The sequence below is a fragment of the Gavialis gangeticus genome, unplaced genomic scaffold (assembly GCF_001723915.1).
Source record: "Gavialis gangeticus isolate Ggan-Ray unplaced genomic scaffold, GavGan_comp1, whole genome shotgun sequence".
Lineage (NCBI taxonomy): Eukaryota > Metazoa > Chordata > Crocodylia > Gavialidae > Gavialis > Gavialis gangeticus.
In genome coordinates this window covers 24,951,402-24,968,753 of record NW_017728996.1, presented here as the reverse complement: position 1 = coordinate 24,968,753, position 17,352 = coordinate 24,951,402, and the positions used below count along the sequence as shown (strand labels likewise).

At 41.6% G+C, this 17,352-nt stretch overlaps 1 protein-coding gene across 2 annotated transcripts in view; it reads right to left on the bottom strand.

The window, feature by feature from the left end:
- Positions 1-318: 318 nt before the first annotated feature.
- CEP152 (centrosomal protein 152) overlaps positions 319-17,352 on the bottom strand; it is a 59,102-nt gene continuing 42,068 nt past the window's right edge. The window contains exons 18-28 of one of the 2 annotated variants that reach the window (XM_019504179.1): positions 17,237-17,290; positions 16,323-16,598; positions 15,487-15,618; positions 13,614-14,264; positions 8,987-9,158; positions 7,420-7,581; positions 3,336-3,426; positions 3,139-3,245; positions 2,198-2,354; positions 1,943-2,046; positions 319-1,683 (exon numbers count right to left, since the gene is read on the bottom strand). In XM_019504179.1, coding sequence (XP_019359724.1) covers positions 635-1,683; positions 1,943-2,046; positions 2,198-2,354; positions 3,139-3,245; positions 3,336-3,426; positions 7,420-7,581; positions 8,987-9,158; positions 13,614-14,264; positions 15,487-15,618; positions 16,323-16,598; positions 17,237-17,290 — 2,955 coding nt within the window. In that variant the 3' untranslated portion in view covers positions 319-634. The remainder of the gene's footprint in view (positions 1,684-1,942; positions 2,047-2,197; positions 2,355-3,138; positions 3,246-3,335; positions 3,427-7,419; positions 7,582-8,986; positions 9,159-13,613; positions 14,265-15,486; positions 15,619-16,322; positions 16,599-17,236; positions 17,291-17,352) is intronic. The other variant, XM_019504178.1, reaches the window with a different exon arrangement.

Below are 17,352 nucleotides of genomic sequence, written 5' to 3'. Positions count from 1 at the left end.
AAGTTGTAAAGGTTGCAGCCTATTTAAGGAAGTTCTGTAGCCTAGGTACAGAAAGAACTAATCTTTTTCCTCCCCATCAAAAACAAATTACTTTTCACTGTATTCAAGAGGAGGACATACTTGGAGTTTGATTCTGGTTATAATACATATATACTTAAAAATAAACATGCATTACATCTGCATAAATTTGTATCTACAAATTACAGGGCTATCCTGCTTACAAGGATCTTTCAAGATGAAATGTTTGGATCTCTCAAGTTCTGAAACAGCACTAAAATCTGAAAGGAACTTTTGTACCAATTTTTTTTAAAAAGTGACCACAAATGAAAGTAGTTTTATTTTTAGATAAATAAAAATGTGACATTGCACTGCAAGCCAATCTTGAGGTATAAAAATAGATTCTGTTTAACAAGCTCACACACTTACATAAAAAATAATGTACACAACAAAAGCCAGATGACAAACATAAAAACCTACATCAATATTTCAAGCCATTTTATATGATTTGTGTGTTCATACAACAGGCCGAGTCACGCAACACAAAATGGACAGAACCCACACATTTCTAATAGGTTTCCCCCACACCACCAGTTTCCATTTAAATATATTCTTCTAGGATAAAGAATTACACATGCTAGTCCAAGTTCGCAAATGGACTATCAAAGCCACTATCTTGCTGAAATGATTTAGCATCCAGCACTGCTTTTCTTAAATGTTGGTTGTGGCCTTTTCCTACATTTGAATATGGTGTCACACTGACTTGTACAAGTGCAGAACTGGCTTTGTCAGAAATTTGGTATGAAGTACACCCTGAGTTCACATCTTGATGGTCTTTACAGTGAAGTGAGTCTCTGTTTTTTGCACTGAGAATCTTGGTTTCATGACTAATAAGTTCTTTACAAAAAGGACCAGTATCTTCATCAGTAAACAGACGGGTCATAGAAGACTGTTCATAGGATCCGAGTTGCACCAATGTATTAGAGTTTGTTTTCTGCACAGGATACAACAGGCATATATCACCTGTTGCATTATCCAAATTTAGGCTTCCACTAATTGAACTCCAGTCAGTGCAGCCTCCTTCATCCCTTACTGGGGCTTCTTGAACATCAAGATCTTGAGCCCTCTCTGATGCAGCCTTCCAATTTCCATTTGGCTGGTAACATTTAACTTCTTTTAACGCTGGTCTTTCATTCTGCCTTTCAAACAGTACAGGAGATGGCCTAGAGTCAGAAACGCCATTTATATTGCTGGATGTATGCAAGTTTCCAAGCTTCATTTGAGAAACACATGTGGGTGCCTGCTGAAGTGCTGTAATACTAGTGGCATTTATCAGGCCTGCCTCTGTATTTGAAACACAGACAGTTTTGTTTCTTCTTTCATGTTCATAGGGGTGAATTTCTGACATAGCATTTTGTGGAGTATCAGCTAGTTGTTTAGCAGTGCTCCCATTCTGGATATCCAAAGTCATTCCTCCATGAAGCAGAGACAGTGTTTCAGCTTGTGCTGCATCAAGCTGCTGTCTCAAGTTATAAGGTACACGTTTCTGAACAATTTGATCACTAGCTTTTTTGGCAATACTTTTGCCACATGATTTGCTTTCCATATGGGTTGGCCTACTCTGATGCATGTAATTCCTTTTTGATTGCTCAACTCCAGTTGGCAGTTCAGAATTTAGTGGCAGGACTAGGAGAAGAGAGGAAAAAAAAAGGGATTATTAAAGGAAACTTCAATGTGGGAAAAGTATCAGTTTATACAAAAAGCTGTCAATAATAATGTAGTCAAATCAAACTGTCCATGCTTTTGCTTAGTTGAAGGTATAAACTACATAAACCCTGGCAGAATACAGAACATGCATTTCTCTCACTGCACCTACATTTTCATTACCAAATGAATGAAACCTGTAAAATGAGAAGGAAGGGAACCAACTTTTGTTCCAACCTACCAGAGTGGGTATTTTTGCTCTGGGTTGTATTCGGAACAGGTGTGTCAAGCACTTTAGCCATTGTTGCAAGCTTGCTAGCAGCATTCATGATTTTCTTTTCAGCTCTGTTGAAAACCCCAGAACATTTCAATATAAAAATCATTAAGAGATTTTTGAAGCACGTGAGCTTTTCCCATGTTATTTTACTAATCCCACAGGGCTTTATTTCTTTTTAATTCTAGTGCAATTCTAGTGTGTCCATGCATATTGACTCACCCTTCGTATTTCCCATTATCACTGAGAAGTTGCTGAAGACAAATTAAGTAGTACTTGCGCATTTTCCGGGCAGTCTCCTGGCGCTCCCTTAAAACCTCTGCTTTAATCATTTCAGCTGCTCTCTCTTTACTCTCGTGGATATAGTGAAGCATGTCACCTGCACAAATACACTGTGTTAGTACAGATTTGGACAAGGACAAAAGGGTATGGGGAGATACACTAAGAGTGTGGCAATAGCAGCATAGCTGGCATTCAGCAAACCCAAACAGTCAAGTAAGGAATAGTATTTGATCTAGTCTTCCCTCACCGAAAGGGATGGTGACCAAAACTTAGTACATGGAATGTGGGTAAATAAGATAAAGGAAATTAAGATTTCCGTTGGGACAACTTATTGGGGAGAGGAAGAACTGGGGGAAATCATTTGCTGGTAATTCAAAGGCATAAGAAAGAAGAAATTCCCCAATCAGGAAGCCCCATAAAAAGCTTTTCCCATTTTTAGTAACAGCCCAGCACAACCTCTACAGGGCTAGATTCCACCAGCCTCTCTCAGGCTGTGTAGCACACCATAGCTGTATGTATAACAGCATATTACCAAGTAAGACTGGCAGACTCAGACCTACGCTAGTTGCAATGAGAGGCTAATTCAGCTTCTCACATTCTCTTTTTTCAAGTTAAAGTCTACCAAAGACCATACATGCTCTGAGGTACAAGAGCATGATATTAGCCATCTGGAATGCAATAAGAGAAAACAGATTTTTTCCCCCCAATAAAATTTATATAAATTTGGGCTGTGGGGCAGAGAAGACGTACTAGAAATCAAGCTTAGTTCTTCAGCATACACTCATATGTCAGTGACTCAGATGTCTGTACAAACCAGCTCATGAGAAGAAATTGTTAGTTTTGCAGATGTAAAGATTTAGCGAAACCTCATTAGCACTTACTCTTAATTTTGCCCACAGCTCTAATGTACTGAGCACGCATTTCTTCCAGTCCTTTCAGACCATCACAAGATGCACAAGGTTTTGAAATAGCCCCTTCAGACAATGACCTAAGAGGCACACAAATCACATAGTACCTTATAAGTACAAGATCAGCAAAATGACTTGTGGAATTCAGTTTGTTTGCACTTTTGAAATACCTGGGTGGGGTGTCACATGTTCTCAGATCTTTGAGTTTAGTCTTCATCTCAGAGTTTTCATCCATTAAAACCTCCAAAACTCTTTCATTTTCTATTAAAAAAAATGGATTACACACACAAACATACACACCCCAATCTGCATTTTTTAATCCAACTGAAGCTCATCCTAGGTTATGTAAAACTGCTACCTCTATTTTAAGAAGTTGGTATTAGGGAAGCCATGATATGTACTACCATCACAATGACAAATATTGAGGAGCTCACCAGACCACAAACCATTGAACTCTGAACACAAAAGTAGTGGGACCTTCACCACTTCAATGATAGTATACACAGTTTTTTTGAGCAACTAATTTCTAATCTCAGCTGGAGGCAGAGCTGCAACACATATGTCTTGGAAAGTGTGAATGCGGGGTTGGGGAAGTGCAGGGGGACAGTGGGAGGCAGCATTGCAACAAGTCTGTGTTGGAATGTGTTAGGGAAGAAAAAGATGATTTGCATGGTAGCAACTGAGGCTTTTTCTGGACAGAGAAGGAAAATAAATTAGATTTTATACCCCCAGTGGCAAGTTTGACAGGCACCAGCTAAGATTACAAATATATAGTGAAGCCTAAGTTCAGTTTGCCTGTGCAGTATACTTTATTTCTATGCATACAATTCACTAACACAACATACCAGGCCAGGTCAGTACGTGGCCTTCTGCTTCCATTGTAGCAAACATCAGTTCTTTGCATACTGGTCAAGTACACAAATGCTTAAATGCACAGCATTTTTCAACACCACTTTGTCACTTAATTGTACTCCAATTAAATGCATAGAAATGGGAGTAGCTGCCCCACCAGAAACTGATGGGAACTTGTCCTCTTCACACCTTCTGTTGGAAGCCATGAAAAATGAAGGAGGATGGCAGCCTTGAAACTGACAAACTCATTTTTCACAAGCAGTAGTAAAATTGACTATGAGTTCCCCTTTACTCATTACATTTATGCTGATTAATGAGTTAATTGTGCCATAAATTGTCACCCCCAGACCAGTGCAGGCGGAGCTCAGGATCAGGATGAGTGATCCCCCCACACCAGGAAGTAGAAAGGACATGACTGTATTCCTAGACACAGACCAAGACAAATCTCCTAACTGAATCATAGACAGACACAGGAGGGACACCAGCCCACCAGCTGTTAGCACAGACTTAGTGAAGGGGCAGTTGGACGGCCTGGATGTATTCAGATCAGTGGGCCCGAATGAACTTCATCCAGGGGTGCTGAAGGAATTGGCCAGTGTCATAGCAGAGCTGCCGGCACGGCTGTTCGAGCACGTGTGGTGCTCTGGTCAGGTCCCAGAGGACTGGAAAAAGGCCAATGCGGTTCCTATTTTCAAGAAGGGGAGCAGGGAGGAACCAGGAAACTATAGGCCAGTTAGGCTCACCTCTATCCTTGCAAAAACTCTGGAAAAAATCATTAAGGATCACATTTGTGAGAGCCCAGCCGGGAAAATAATGCTGAAAGGAAATCAGCATGGGTTCATTGCAGGTAGATTCTGCCTGACTACAAAATGCTTAGATGCAGGAGTTGAGGTACATGTCATCTACCTAGACTTTAAGAAGGCCTTTGATACGATATCACGTTCCGTTCTTGTAAATAAACTGACAGGCTGTGATGTAGATGATTACACGGTTAGGTGGGTGGCAAATTGGCTTAGGGGGTCACACCCAGACAGTGGTGGTGGATGGGTCAATATTAACCTGGAAAGATGTGGGTAGGAGTCCCGCAAGGCTTGGACCTTGGACCGGTGCTATTCCATGTCTTCATCAGCGACTTGGATGAGGGCGTGGAGTGTTTTATGACTGCTGTTAGATGCTCTGAAAAATGACATGGGCTAATCTAATTTGGTGCTGCTAATCCCACAACACTAACAATACTGCATCTTAAAATCAGCACTGCTGCCATTAAGTTCACATGAGCACACATTTCAGATGAGCAGAGCTGTCCCTAGGGATGTGTGGGGCCAGGGGCATATCAGCCTGTGTGGGGGCCGGGGCAAGTGGCAGGAGCTGGCAGTGCTCAGCTGCAGCAGGGGATCCTATGCGGCACTGACCAAGGGGCCCCCCCAAAGCATGGAGCCTGGGGTAGTTGCCCCAATTTGCCACCCCCTCAGGGACAGCCCTGCAGATGTGAACATAGTTTCAAGACTGAAAAACAACTATGTGCTTCAAAGTGTGCTGTACCATAAGCCAAATTTAAGTTCGCATGCATCTGAACAGGCCAGCAGTCATTTGATCCCTACCTCCTTATTCGGCACAAGTTGACTTCTGCAGGTGAAATGTGTGCGGAACAGACAAGGCTGAAAGTTACAAGGTTCATACCATAAAACTATTGGTTCTGACGGCAGGGTGTAAAATAAGTGATCAGTGCCTCTTACAAGTCAACACTTTAAGTGACTGTTCTTCTGGGGTGGCTGGGGCCATGTTTTCAGCTCATGGTTACAATGCATCTATCAAATTTTTTTACAAAATGGTGTTAAACCTATTAACACAGTCCATTTGAGTAATACAACTATTCCACACAAATGGGTAGGCCTTTAGATTGATATCTAATTTGGATAACTTCTGTAGGATTCAGGAGTCTATTTAAGAATGGTATTTTAACTGAAAGGCACTATGGTGAACACAGACACAAAGACAGCATTCACTACATTCAAAACTTTGGTGGAAAAAGTATCTTTAGTGTTGGGAATAAATGAATCAAGCTCTTTAAAAACCTAGGCACCCTATTAGTTAACAAAAAAGACTAAATGACTTTCAAGGCATGGACAATAAAATAGATGCAACAGCAAGGGAATCTTTCCCAAATTGAAGATTCAAGAGTAGATCAAAACATACAGGGCCCAAAAGAGAAGGATCAGAACAGTGGCTGAAAATACTTTATGTACCACAATGAATGTGTTCTCACTTGGCATGGTACATCCTCCTAGTAGATATATATATATTTTTTTTAAACGGACCAAAATCTTCTGTAAAGAGTTGTTGGAGATGTTTCCTCTGGCATCTCTAGACCAATAATCATGGATGCCAGGCATGGTAAGGCTAAGGGATAGACCAGACCTATCCAGTTCAATGCTGTCCCTCTAGAATCCATTTCTGCCGCTGTAAGTGACAGGATACCAGGCTAGACAGACCACTGGTCTGACCCAGTCCAGACACCGAAGAGTTGCTGTCTACGGAAGTTAGCCTGCACGTTTTCAGATGCACAAATGCCAGGACTGGACAAAGAACCAGGCCACCTTGACCCTGTAAATCACAATGTGTTAGTGAAAGAGGTGAAGGACCACAACTGATGTGCCCACAAATGCTTCTGCAGAAAACTAGAGCTTACTTCCCTTTGGGGAGCACCACCAGGTATTTCATAGAAGCACTGGCAGCAAACAAGTCTATCAAACAATTCCTCCTTTTAAAAGAAAAAAATAAACCTGATCTAGAACTCAACCATTTGACTCGCATTCCTGGGTAATTGAGCTCCTGCTCAATTTGGCTACCCGGAAGATAGCCTGAAAGAATATCTACTGTAAACTGTTTCTTTTTTTTTTCTTTATATTTTTTAAAGAATGTGTTTACTCAGAGCACAGAATTGAATCAGGATTTTGACCTCTCAACTTTTCTATCCTGTTGGCTAGCACAGAGATGCATAGTTAATGGCGTGGGAATGTCAAAGACCTGAGCCTACTGGATACAGCACTGAACCAAGACAGACTTTGATCCGGTTCCTGCTCAGCTGCTTGCCCACTGAGTAACCTAGGCAAACCACAAATTGAGGCAAAAAGACAATACAAATTGAGGCAAAAAGACAACTCCCCCCCCAAACTTTTGTGCAGACTACTTTGAGATCCAATGAAAAGCACTATGAAAATGACAGGTATCATTACACCTCCCTTATTATAAAAGTAAACTCAGTAGGACCAAGAATCATTTAAGTATCTACTACTGCCTCTGTTGAAGTTACAGCTCAAAAGACAGATCACAGGTAAATTTCTGGAACCAGCAGAAAAAGAAGCCATCCAAAGCTTCGTTTAGGAGAATGAAGATACTAACTTTGAATTTGCTCAGCCTTAGCTTTGTGCTCCCTTACTGCAAGCTGGAGATGTCTACAGGTTTTCTCTAGCTTCCTTTTTAGATCCTGGCATTCTCGCTCCTTTGTTTCAAGCGCTTGGCAACAGCATTCACAGGAAAGGTTCCTTTGCTTACATTTCTGATCTGCAATAGTAATTATGGCAAGTTAGACATCACCCTCTGGGATCAAGAGAACCAAAACCAAGCTTCCCATGTTCAGGATTTTTACTTAGTCTTTTTTTATCCTAGGAACATACACCCTGTACTTATCTAATTTAAATTGTCATAGGACACTACAGACCATTTAATCCAGTTGTCATCTCTGACAGAACCTATAAGTCTTTGGGCCTCCCTGCCAGCCTTGAAGGGAGCCATCCCAGTAGGGCCTAAAAGAAGGCCTATCAAGCTGGACAGCAAAGCAGGTTTTGGAATTATATATTTTTTTCCAGTTGGAGCCAAACAGGGGTTTGGGGAGTCATGTCAGGGAGGCACTCCCAGCTGGGAAGGATTGCATACAGCTTAGTCTAAGTTAAAACACTAAGAATCTGAATTACTTCCAGAAAAGAAAAACGCTATTTTCTATAGCCAGCATAGGGAGCTCGAGAGCCAGAACTGTTTTGTGTTTAAAAAATGGTTTGTTATTTTGGTGTTGAAGGAATTCAAGCCACATTACAGGCATGGGGCCAGAGACTGGGATGGGTTTTGTTGCTTTGTATTCTTTTGGTTGCAGAAGGATTCCAACTATAAACACAAAGCCCCAGAGACAGCTGTATTCGTGACCAAAGCTGCCCATGTTTCTCTTCAGCTACACAGGCCCTGGCCCTACATAGAAGTACTGTAGCCCATACTTTAAACCTAAATACTATAAATAATTCGCATCATGGAGCAATAATTCCAAAATCTTTCCAAAAAAAATCTAAGTAACCCCACTGTCAAGCACGAGAAATTCACCCTGAAATGACAAAATGTGTTACCCAGAGTCAAGAGCACGTGTAGTTTGACCTCCAGACCATTCATTTCCCCACCCAAGATGCTGTTTAGAGTAAATCCTGAACTCGTCCTTGTACACATGGTATTCAGCAGGAACTTACTTCTTAGAGGCAAGCCACGGAATATAAATTGACTTATGTTATCCATCTGAGCTCCCTAACAAGCTATTTGAATTTTGAGGCAAGTACTGCAGCTGTCTTTGCCTCCGAAAAACATGCCAGAAAATTCGCTTCAAACTAGAAGCCCTGTAATATTTTGTATTTAAATGTCATTACTAAATCAGTAACTAGAGACCCCTGAGTTATCTACCCACTGCAGCTTTATTGTTTCTAATGGAACACGTTTGTGCTTAACTCAGTTTGGGGGGGAGGGGAAAACATCACACTACTACATTACCGTCCATCTATTTACCAATTAGCTAATTATATTAACATTTTAGTTTCAAAGTCACTAAGTACTAAGTGTTGAAGGTGACTGCTTTTAAACCAAATTTAAAAAAAAAAAAAAAAATCACAGTAAATTTTGCAAAAATTAGATAAAGAATAAAACTGAACAATACCTTTCTCCATTTCAGTCCCCTGCAAAGGCATCTGACTTCCTATTATTCTATGTATTTCAAGTTGGTGTCCAACATCATACATGGGTGGTCTTGCCTTGTCACCAGTTTCTTCTTCCCCACTTACGCAAGAACACACTTTTTTTTTTAAATTACTAACTAATTCTTCTTGTTTCTGCAATTGGAAATCATATTAGGAATACCCAGTAGTAATGAATTCCTACTACATATAATTACACATTTATGATGTGTTCCTCATTTAAGTGAGCCATCATCATCTATTAGTGCTATTTTTTGTTACTTTTTTTAAAGTTCATCCTATATAGCTACACACTTCAGTATAATTTTTAAAACTGCTCATTGGCAAGAGGAAGCAAAAGGATAGCCTTCTGCCAGTTTACAGAAATGCTTGCTTTTTCTAATCTGCAGCAGTATTACTACTTTGCTATTTTGTCAGTATTTTCAGTAAACATAGTTAGTCCTTAATATGGCAGAACTAAACAACATGGAAAAAAAAAAGCTGTAGCTATTCAAAGATGTGCCTAGTGGAAAGGAGTCTTGGATCCCATTTACGAAGTTCCTGCTTAACTGGAGAGATGGAAAAAAGACAGCAAGAAAAAGAAATTTTACTTTCTGGCTCATAGCTGTGGCAAAGAAATTGCTAAGTAATTGCAAGAAGCTTACTGGATAGTTAGATAAAGTTGCTCAAGCAGTGAGGGTTTTAAAGTTTAACAGCACATTAATAATTATATTTATTGCCCAGTAATAATTATCAATTTGCCAAGAACTTTTACTAAGGGCATCTACTTCTTGCTGTTTAGATCAGATGCACTAAGAATACCTCCCAATTCCCTGCTTAATCAAAGAAATATTGTATAACACCAGAAATGTGAAGTTCCATTTGCTTGTGGAGAGAGTAAATTTTAACTAGAGATGGCTACTGGCACATACAGCTAACAGCCTTATGACAAGCAGTTCCTTCTTGAAGGGATGAGTGCAACTTGCCAGCAGCTGTATTTTTCCTGTTCCTGCACCATTCCTCACCTGATAAATGAGACATTCTTAATAATTCTGGGAATTAGGGAAGTTCCATTGGACCACTCCCCAAAAAATAAAAACTTCTGCAAGGATGGGCAACGCACATTGCACAATAGGCATGTGTCATACAACAGAATACAAATAAGAGAAAGCTTACTGACAAACTATTGAGAGTTTTATATAAGCAATGTAAAATTTTGCTATTCCATTACTCCTCTAATAGACAAGCAAAGTATTTTTCAGGATGGAAATACTTGTAAAGCAAGTTTTTACTGTCATCAAGGAGAAACTGTATTCTGTCTGAGAATAACAACTTTCCTAGTCTGCAATGGGTAATTTGCCATCTCTATTATTAACTGTCATACAAATCTAAAATCGGGAGGGGAAGAGGAAATGAGTTTTCCTCACCATTTGAAGGTCATAAGTAATAGAAGATAAAGCAGACTTACACAGCTATCAGTAATAAAAACAAGGTGTTATGGCTTTTTCACATAGCACATAAGAGCATGGAAGGAAGATAAGATATCAGTCAGCTATTACTTGCCAAAAAGAGCAGTTGATCAAGTAAAAATGGATTCCAGGAAAAAAAAAAACTTGCTGATAAAGCACTGTAATCAGTGCAAACATTATACGCTAAAACCCTTAGCAACAATAAGATATTAACTGTAGAATGCAATGACAATGGATGGAATTTCAAAGGATTAGACATTAGGTTTAACATTTATCAGAGATTTTACAACAGTGTAAAATTATATCAATATAAATAATCCAAGTTTACAGTGGGATGAGACCAAAATAAGAACGTTACAGCTGTAAATGCTCTGATTCAATGTGACCGCAATGGTATCCCCTTGACTGTGAGCCAGAAGGATCCCCCTGTGGCTGTTTATAGTTTAATTTATGTGTTACATTGTAATCCTTAGAGTGAAAGTTACAACAGGAAAGAAAAAGGACACAATGTTTTGCTCTGCAATTTAAATATTTTGGTTGAAATCTATTCTCAGTTATAAATATAAATATACAGAGATCAGCTCGGTGGCAGCTGCATGGGCACAGAGAGATAGTTTGACAGGCAAACATGTCATCCTGTAGACCACCTAACCGATTCTTTTTAAGTTTGTAAAGACTAATACGGAGTTTCCCAGATTACAATGAAATTGGTGGCCTTACAACAGGGGTGGGGAAAATGGCGGATCTGGCTGGTGGCTGGACTCCATTTTCCAGCAGCCTCTGCCTGTGCAGCTCCTGGCTGGTCTACATGGAGACCCCAACATGGGCGTTGCAGAACCGGGGCTCTGCCCTGGCCCCTCACTGTCATGGATCCACTGCTCCTGGGATCTCCAGGGAGACCAGTCAGGAGCCATGTTGGCAGGGCGCTGCTCTGGGGCCAGGCCAGGATCTTGGGGCAGTGACAGCACAGACACTATCCACTCCCTGCACGACCCTGCCCAGGGAACCTGGGCTCAGGGGTGATCTGATGGCCACCTATAAGTTTATCAGGATGACCACCAGTATCTGGGGGAACATTTGTTCACCAGAGCGCCCCAAGGGATGACAAGGTCAAACGGTCATAAACTACTACAAGACCCTTTCAGGCTGGATATAAAGAAGAATTTCTTTACAGTCCGAGCCCCCAAGGTCTGGAATAGCCTGCCATTGGAGGTGGTTCAAGCACCTACAATGAACACCTGCAAGAGCAAATTGGATACTTGCTGGGATCCTATGACCCCAGCTGACTTCCTGCCCTGTTGGTGGGGGGTCGGGACTCTATGATCTTCCGAGGTCCCTTCCGGCCCTAATGTCTATGAAGTCTATGAAATCATCGCAGGGGTGTATGGGCAGTGCATTGTGGCTCTGCCCCAGCCCCGCGCTGTCACCACCCCAAGATCCAAAGGTCCCCCTGGCCCTACCCTCCTGTCTAGCTTGTGCCCATAGCCTCATCCCAGCTGTGCACTGTGCCTGCATGGGTCCCACCCCCAGCAGCTGGTGCAGGACACACGGGCCAGAGGCTGGGTCCAGCGGTGGCAGCCAGAAGGAACTGCCACCTCAGGGGCTGCTGGGAAATGAAATCTGCTGTAGGCCCAACCCAGCCTGTGGACTGGACTTTGCCCCTCCCTGCTTTACAACATTCTAAGAAATCCATTCCCAAATTTTATCCCCAAAAAACTCACTCTCATGCACAAAAAATAAAACAAAACAAAACATTAGGTTAGTTAGCCTGATCAACGGGGATCTGGATTTTCTGTTCACATTGGAAAAACCTGGATTTTCTCTTTTAAAAGGAGAAAAAACGTGGGAAACAGTGGGTTTCCCCTTGCAGGCTGGCAGAGTTCCAGCATGTAAGAAGCTGGGGGAGCAGCAGGAGGGTGATCCAGGCTGGGGTCACCATTTGCACGTGCACATGTACACATGCACATGACCGCCAGGCAGCCTGGACAGCAGCTCCTGCAAGTAAGACGGGACTGGGGGGGAGGGTTTGAGGACCCCATAGTGAGGGATGGAGGGAGTTGGACAGGGCTAGGGCTGCTGCCTAGCCCGGATGATGGTTGGGGCCCAGGCCCATAATGCGCAGCTGCAAGGCCCAGGCAGGGAGTAGGATGGAGCCATGAGCAGCTTGTCTGGGGGGCTGGCTCCCTGCCACTGCGTGCACTTCAGAGCAGGGGAAGGCACAGGGGCACATACCCCCAGATCTGTGCATGGAGTAGAGGCAGGCTACCCACTGCAGGCTCGGACTCCCCGCCCTGCGGCCATGCCCCTGGGGTCTCCACAGCCCAGCGGGCAGATCAAAGCCAGGCAGAAAGGTTGGTGCCACTGCCATGAGCCAAGCACTGCCATGACAAGGCATCCCTTGCCTGCCAGCAGCAGCGGGAAGAAAAATTCCATACCACCACTCCGGCAGCTGCTAGGCGGGGAGAGGGTGCCTTGCCATGGTGGTGTTTAGCTCCTGGCAGTGGCACCAAGCTTCCCCACCCCACTCTGCCCTGCCATGCTGGGTCTCGCCCACTGGGCTGCAAAGGCCCTGTGGGAGAGGGCAGAAGGGTAGGGAGCCTGAGCCCCCAGCGGGCAGCCCACATTCACCCCTCACAAGGGCTCTGCTTTGGCTGTGCTGCTCATGGGGAAGGGGAAGCAGGGCTCCACGCTCCACTCTGCTGCAGCAGCTGCCACCTCCCACAGGTGGCAGCTGGGACTCGGCTGCTGCTACAGGCAGCAAGGGGACCGTGGACCTGGGTCCCCGGCCCCATAGCTCTGGCAGCTGGGGGGAGTGGGGCTGTGGATGGGAAGTGATAGATTTCAAGTTTTATAAATCAGAATTTGCAAAAATTTTTAAAAATAAGAGAATTTGCAATTTTTAAACAGAGAAAACCAGGATCCCTGCTGATCACAGGCTGAAGTATTTCACTAAGAATTTAATCTAATAAATTATGTTTAACTAAAGCACCTTTTCCATAAGAGGCAACCAGTCACACTATGAAAAACATGAAGAGTCAAAGAATCCATGACTTCCCTTGCTAGTCTACTCTGATGGCTAAAAATCAAATCTCATTGTTAAAAATGTTGATAATTACTGCTTTTCATTTTACAGAACTATTACCTCTCTCCATTCTTGCTTGGCTTTTTCTAGAAGTGTGTGAACTGTGCCTCTATATACCTTCTCCAGGCATGTCTTCAGCCTCTCTTTATATTGGCTATTTAACTGCGCCGGGGTACTAGAAGAGTTATCCTGCTGAGAACACTCTTTATTTGTGCTCTTGACTAGTTCTTCATGGATTTCTCCTAACAGGTGCTCAAGTTCAACTAGAACTTTTTCTTTATGCTGGTGAATTTCCTCTTGGAGTCGTTTGGTTTCCTGAGCTGTCCATTCTCGTTGCTTTTGGTCTAGACATGACTTTATTTCTGCCTCTTTCTGAGCAAGGAGTTCATTTTTCTGCTTTACAAGATCATCCTTGGCTGTTGCAAGTACCTCCTTGATCTTATTTCTGTGATCATCTAAGAATGAACGGTAGTCTCTCTCATTTTGTTCCTGTATTTGGAGGATTTCTTCTTGTTTTTCTTTGTTCCATTGAGCACGGGCCTTTGCTACCTCTGCTTTAACAGTCGCCGGGATTTCATCTTTCTTGATCTCCAGTTCCCTTCTGAGAGAAATTATTTTCTCTTCAAGCTCTTTGATTCTTGTTCCAGATTTCTCTGCATTTTCAAGTTCCTTCTTCCATTTCTCTTCAGCTGCTGAAAGAACTAATGATAGCTAAAGAATGCAAAATGTATTAAAAAAAGACAGCTTGTTAGCAAGCCCTTAAAAGATTTCCATGTCAATTTGGCAGTTAGTTTGCCATGGCCATAAAATTAGTGGTATGGCAATGAATGATAGCAAATGTGTTAAGCAGCTTGAAAATGCTGATGTGCACACTCAGTACTGTATTACTGATTAGTATTTGCAGAGTGTCTTTCCTCCCTAAAGAATACGATAGCTAACTCTTCTGCAAATGTAGAGATAAGGCACGAGAGAAGCATTATATTAATCTGATCTGACCTCCTGTGTAACACATGCCCTAGACTATCAACATCTTTCTTGAACTCCTGACACCAAAACTGGATACACTATGCAATAGTGGTCAGTTGCAATCACCAATCCACCAACATAAATGTCCCTACCCCTACTGAAGATTCCCCAGTTTACACATTCAGGGATCATATTAGCCCTCATGGCACACAACATTCTTTGTTTCCAGGTGCTTAACTTTATTTCGTCAGACTGAAATAGCTTGTCATTGCCCAGCTAACAAGCAATTCAGCCCTCTGTATCAGTGCCCTAATCTTTCGGTCATATCCCACTCCTAAAGTTCACATCATCTGAAAATTAGGATTTTGTTTTCTTTCAAGTTAATAAACATAAATTAAGAGACCAAGAAAAAAGTTATGCTGGACCTCACCAGAAAGACAGTTTCTCAAGGACGACTTGCCATTTGCAATTACAGTTAACCAGTTTTAAATCCTTTTAATGGGTTCTGTGTTAAATCACTCCAGTTTAATTGAAATGTTGTGTAGTACCAGGTCATATACTTTAAGAGAAGCCTAATTATATTGTTATTCCCATTTAAATTCTTATTCTGCAAAAATACAAAGGCTCAGACTAAGACCATTGTTCTTCCCACGCAAGGAATTTTACAGATTAGTCTGTCTGGTCATTTTAACAGGGATTCCAATAACAAACTATTTGGCTCTGGCTTCCCAAACCGCATTTAGTGCTTTAAAATTTTCTTTATTTTCACTTTAAGGAAGCAGGAATCTCACTGCAATTTCCAAACACTTCACTAAGGCTGCAGTTCAGTAAAGCACATAGTCACTTAGCACACACTGAAGTGCTTTAATAGATCAGAGCCCAAATTAGGACACTAAACTGTTTAGCATGCTTCTTCCCTGCCCCAACCAAAATAAGCTAGTAAATTCACCCAAATGCTCTCTGATACCTGTTTTGCTGCTTTGATTTCATTTTCCTTCTCCCACTTATCTCGTTCTACCTTTAAATTTGCTTTGTACTCTTCAAGTTCTGTTAATTCTTGCAGCCATTTGGCATGAGCTTGGGTTAAAGCTGTCTCTACCTATAAATAGGAAGAGGAGAAAGAAGAGATCATTAAAAATCATTAGTGTTCATGAAAATGCAACTACATTTTCCATGTGAAGGAGTACAAGACAACTGAAGTTCAGTTAGGATTGACAGCAAATAGCATGCCAGGGTTACAACCTCTTTCTTTTCTTTTTTTCCAATTTCCACAGCATTCTCTCTCTCCAGATTTACCAAAACAGGAAACATTAGCTAATCAAAAATACATCAAGTGTTTTTGCTCAGCTCAGGAACTCTCATAACCGACTCATTTCTTTAATTATGTTATCAGGCTTCACAAACAGGTTAACAGCTAGAGAACCACTTTCCCTGTCAGATCTTTTACAAAGCTTTCAAAATATCAACAAAATCTACTAGTTTCTGTTGAAACACAAGCACATGAACTAACGAACAAAAAGGGAAGTTTAAATTGTATATTTTGAGAATTTTGGAGGCAAACAACTTTTCAGGGGCGTCAAGTTGCTCAAATAGAATTAAAATGATTTTGTAATTGCTTTTTGTGCTTACCAAAGAAAGGGGCCATTTCTCAACCTTTTTTCATCTTCTGTGACCATTTACTGACCAGTGAGTTAACAAGCAAGAACACAAACACTGCCATTCTAATTTGGTACCATTTGAAACACTTTTGGGCATATTTTTAAGTGCAAAGGTCAAACAAACAAAGCATTAAACATCTATTACCTGGCTGGCCATTGTTTCACAATGTTTCCTCTCCAGTTTTGTTTCAAGTTCTTTCAAGACTTCGCCAGCCTCTCTCTCTTTTTCTTTAAGCACCTCCTGAAGTTCCAATTTTTGCTTGTCAAACAGGGACATTGCAAGAACAGTGGATGCTTCACATGCAGCATTTAATTGGTCAGTTTGGCTACCAGCATCTTTGAGTTCAACTATAATTTCCTTAGGTTCCTCAAGTCTATGCTTCCACTCCCTTCCTATTTCTACAATGACTTGTTCTTTGATCTATATTAGGAGAAAGACTGTATTTTAAAATAAAGAAACCCAGAAATATCCAGGAACTACAATTAGTGCCGATTAAAAACTTAGTCTCCATTTCTGCGTACAATCTTTAATGCCAAGGGAGGAAGGGGTGGGAGGGGGGAGAAAAGGAGTGACACTCACCCCCAGAAAATATAAAACAGTCTTAATTTCTGAAGGATGAGTAGAATTCTTAAGTTTCTTGAGGGATTTCTTATCTGGTCCTATTAGCATGCTCAAAATAAAACTAAACTAAAGTGTGTGATCAAGTAGCGAAGGAAAGTGTCCCCATGCCACAGGTTTAGCAGGAGAGACAGTACCCGAAAAGTGTGCATGGCAACTAAACAAAAAGTAAAGGAACAAGTGCAAATATATTTACTGTGCTCTTTACATGCAAATTTAAAATTATTAAGGCTCAATTTTGGGACATGCTGAGTCTCTGCAATGCCCACTGACTACTGCTCAGTACTTCTCTAAGGATTAAGCTTTAAGAGACAGGGCCTTGGCAACACTGATTTTAACCACAGCTATGACAAAAGGTGCCATCCAAGGATATGCCCCCCACACATCCACTCAAAGTTGATTAATACACTTCTGTATTTCAATTCATGCAAGCCCCACACCTCTTTTTTCTCTTTTTCCCATTGGGCTCTTGCTAACGTAACTTCAATTTCAACCTGTTGCTTTGTATCAACTTCTCTCTCTTTCAGCCACTGTTTTTTTGCTGCTATAATAGACT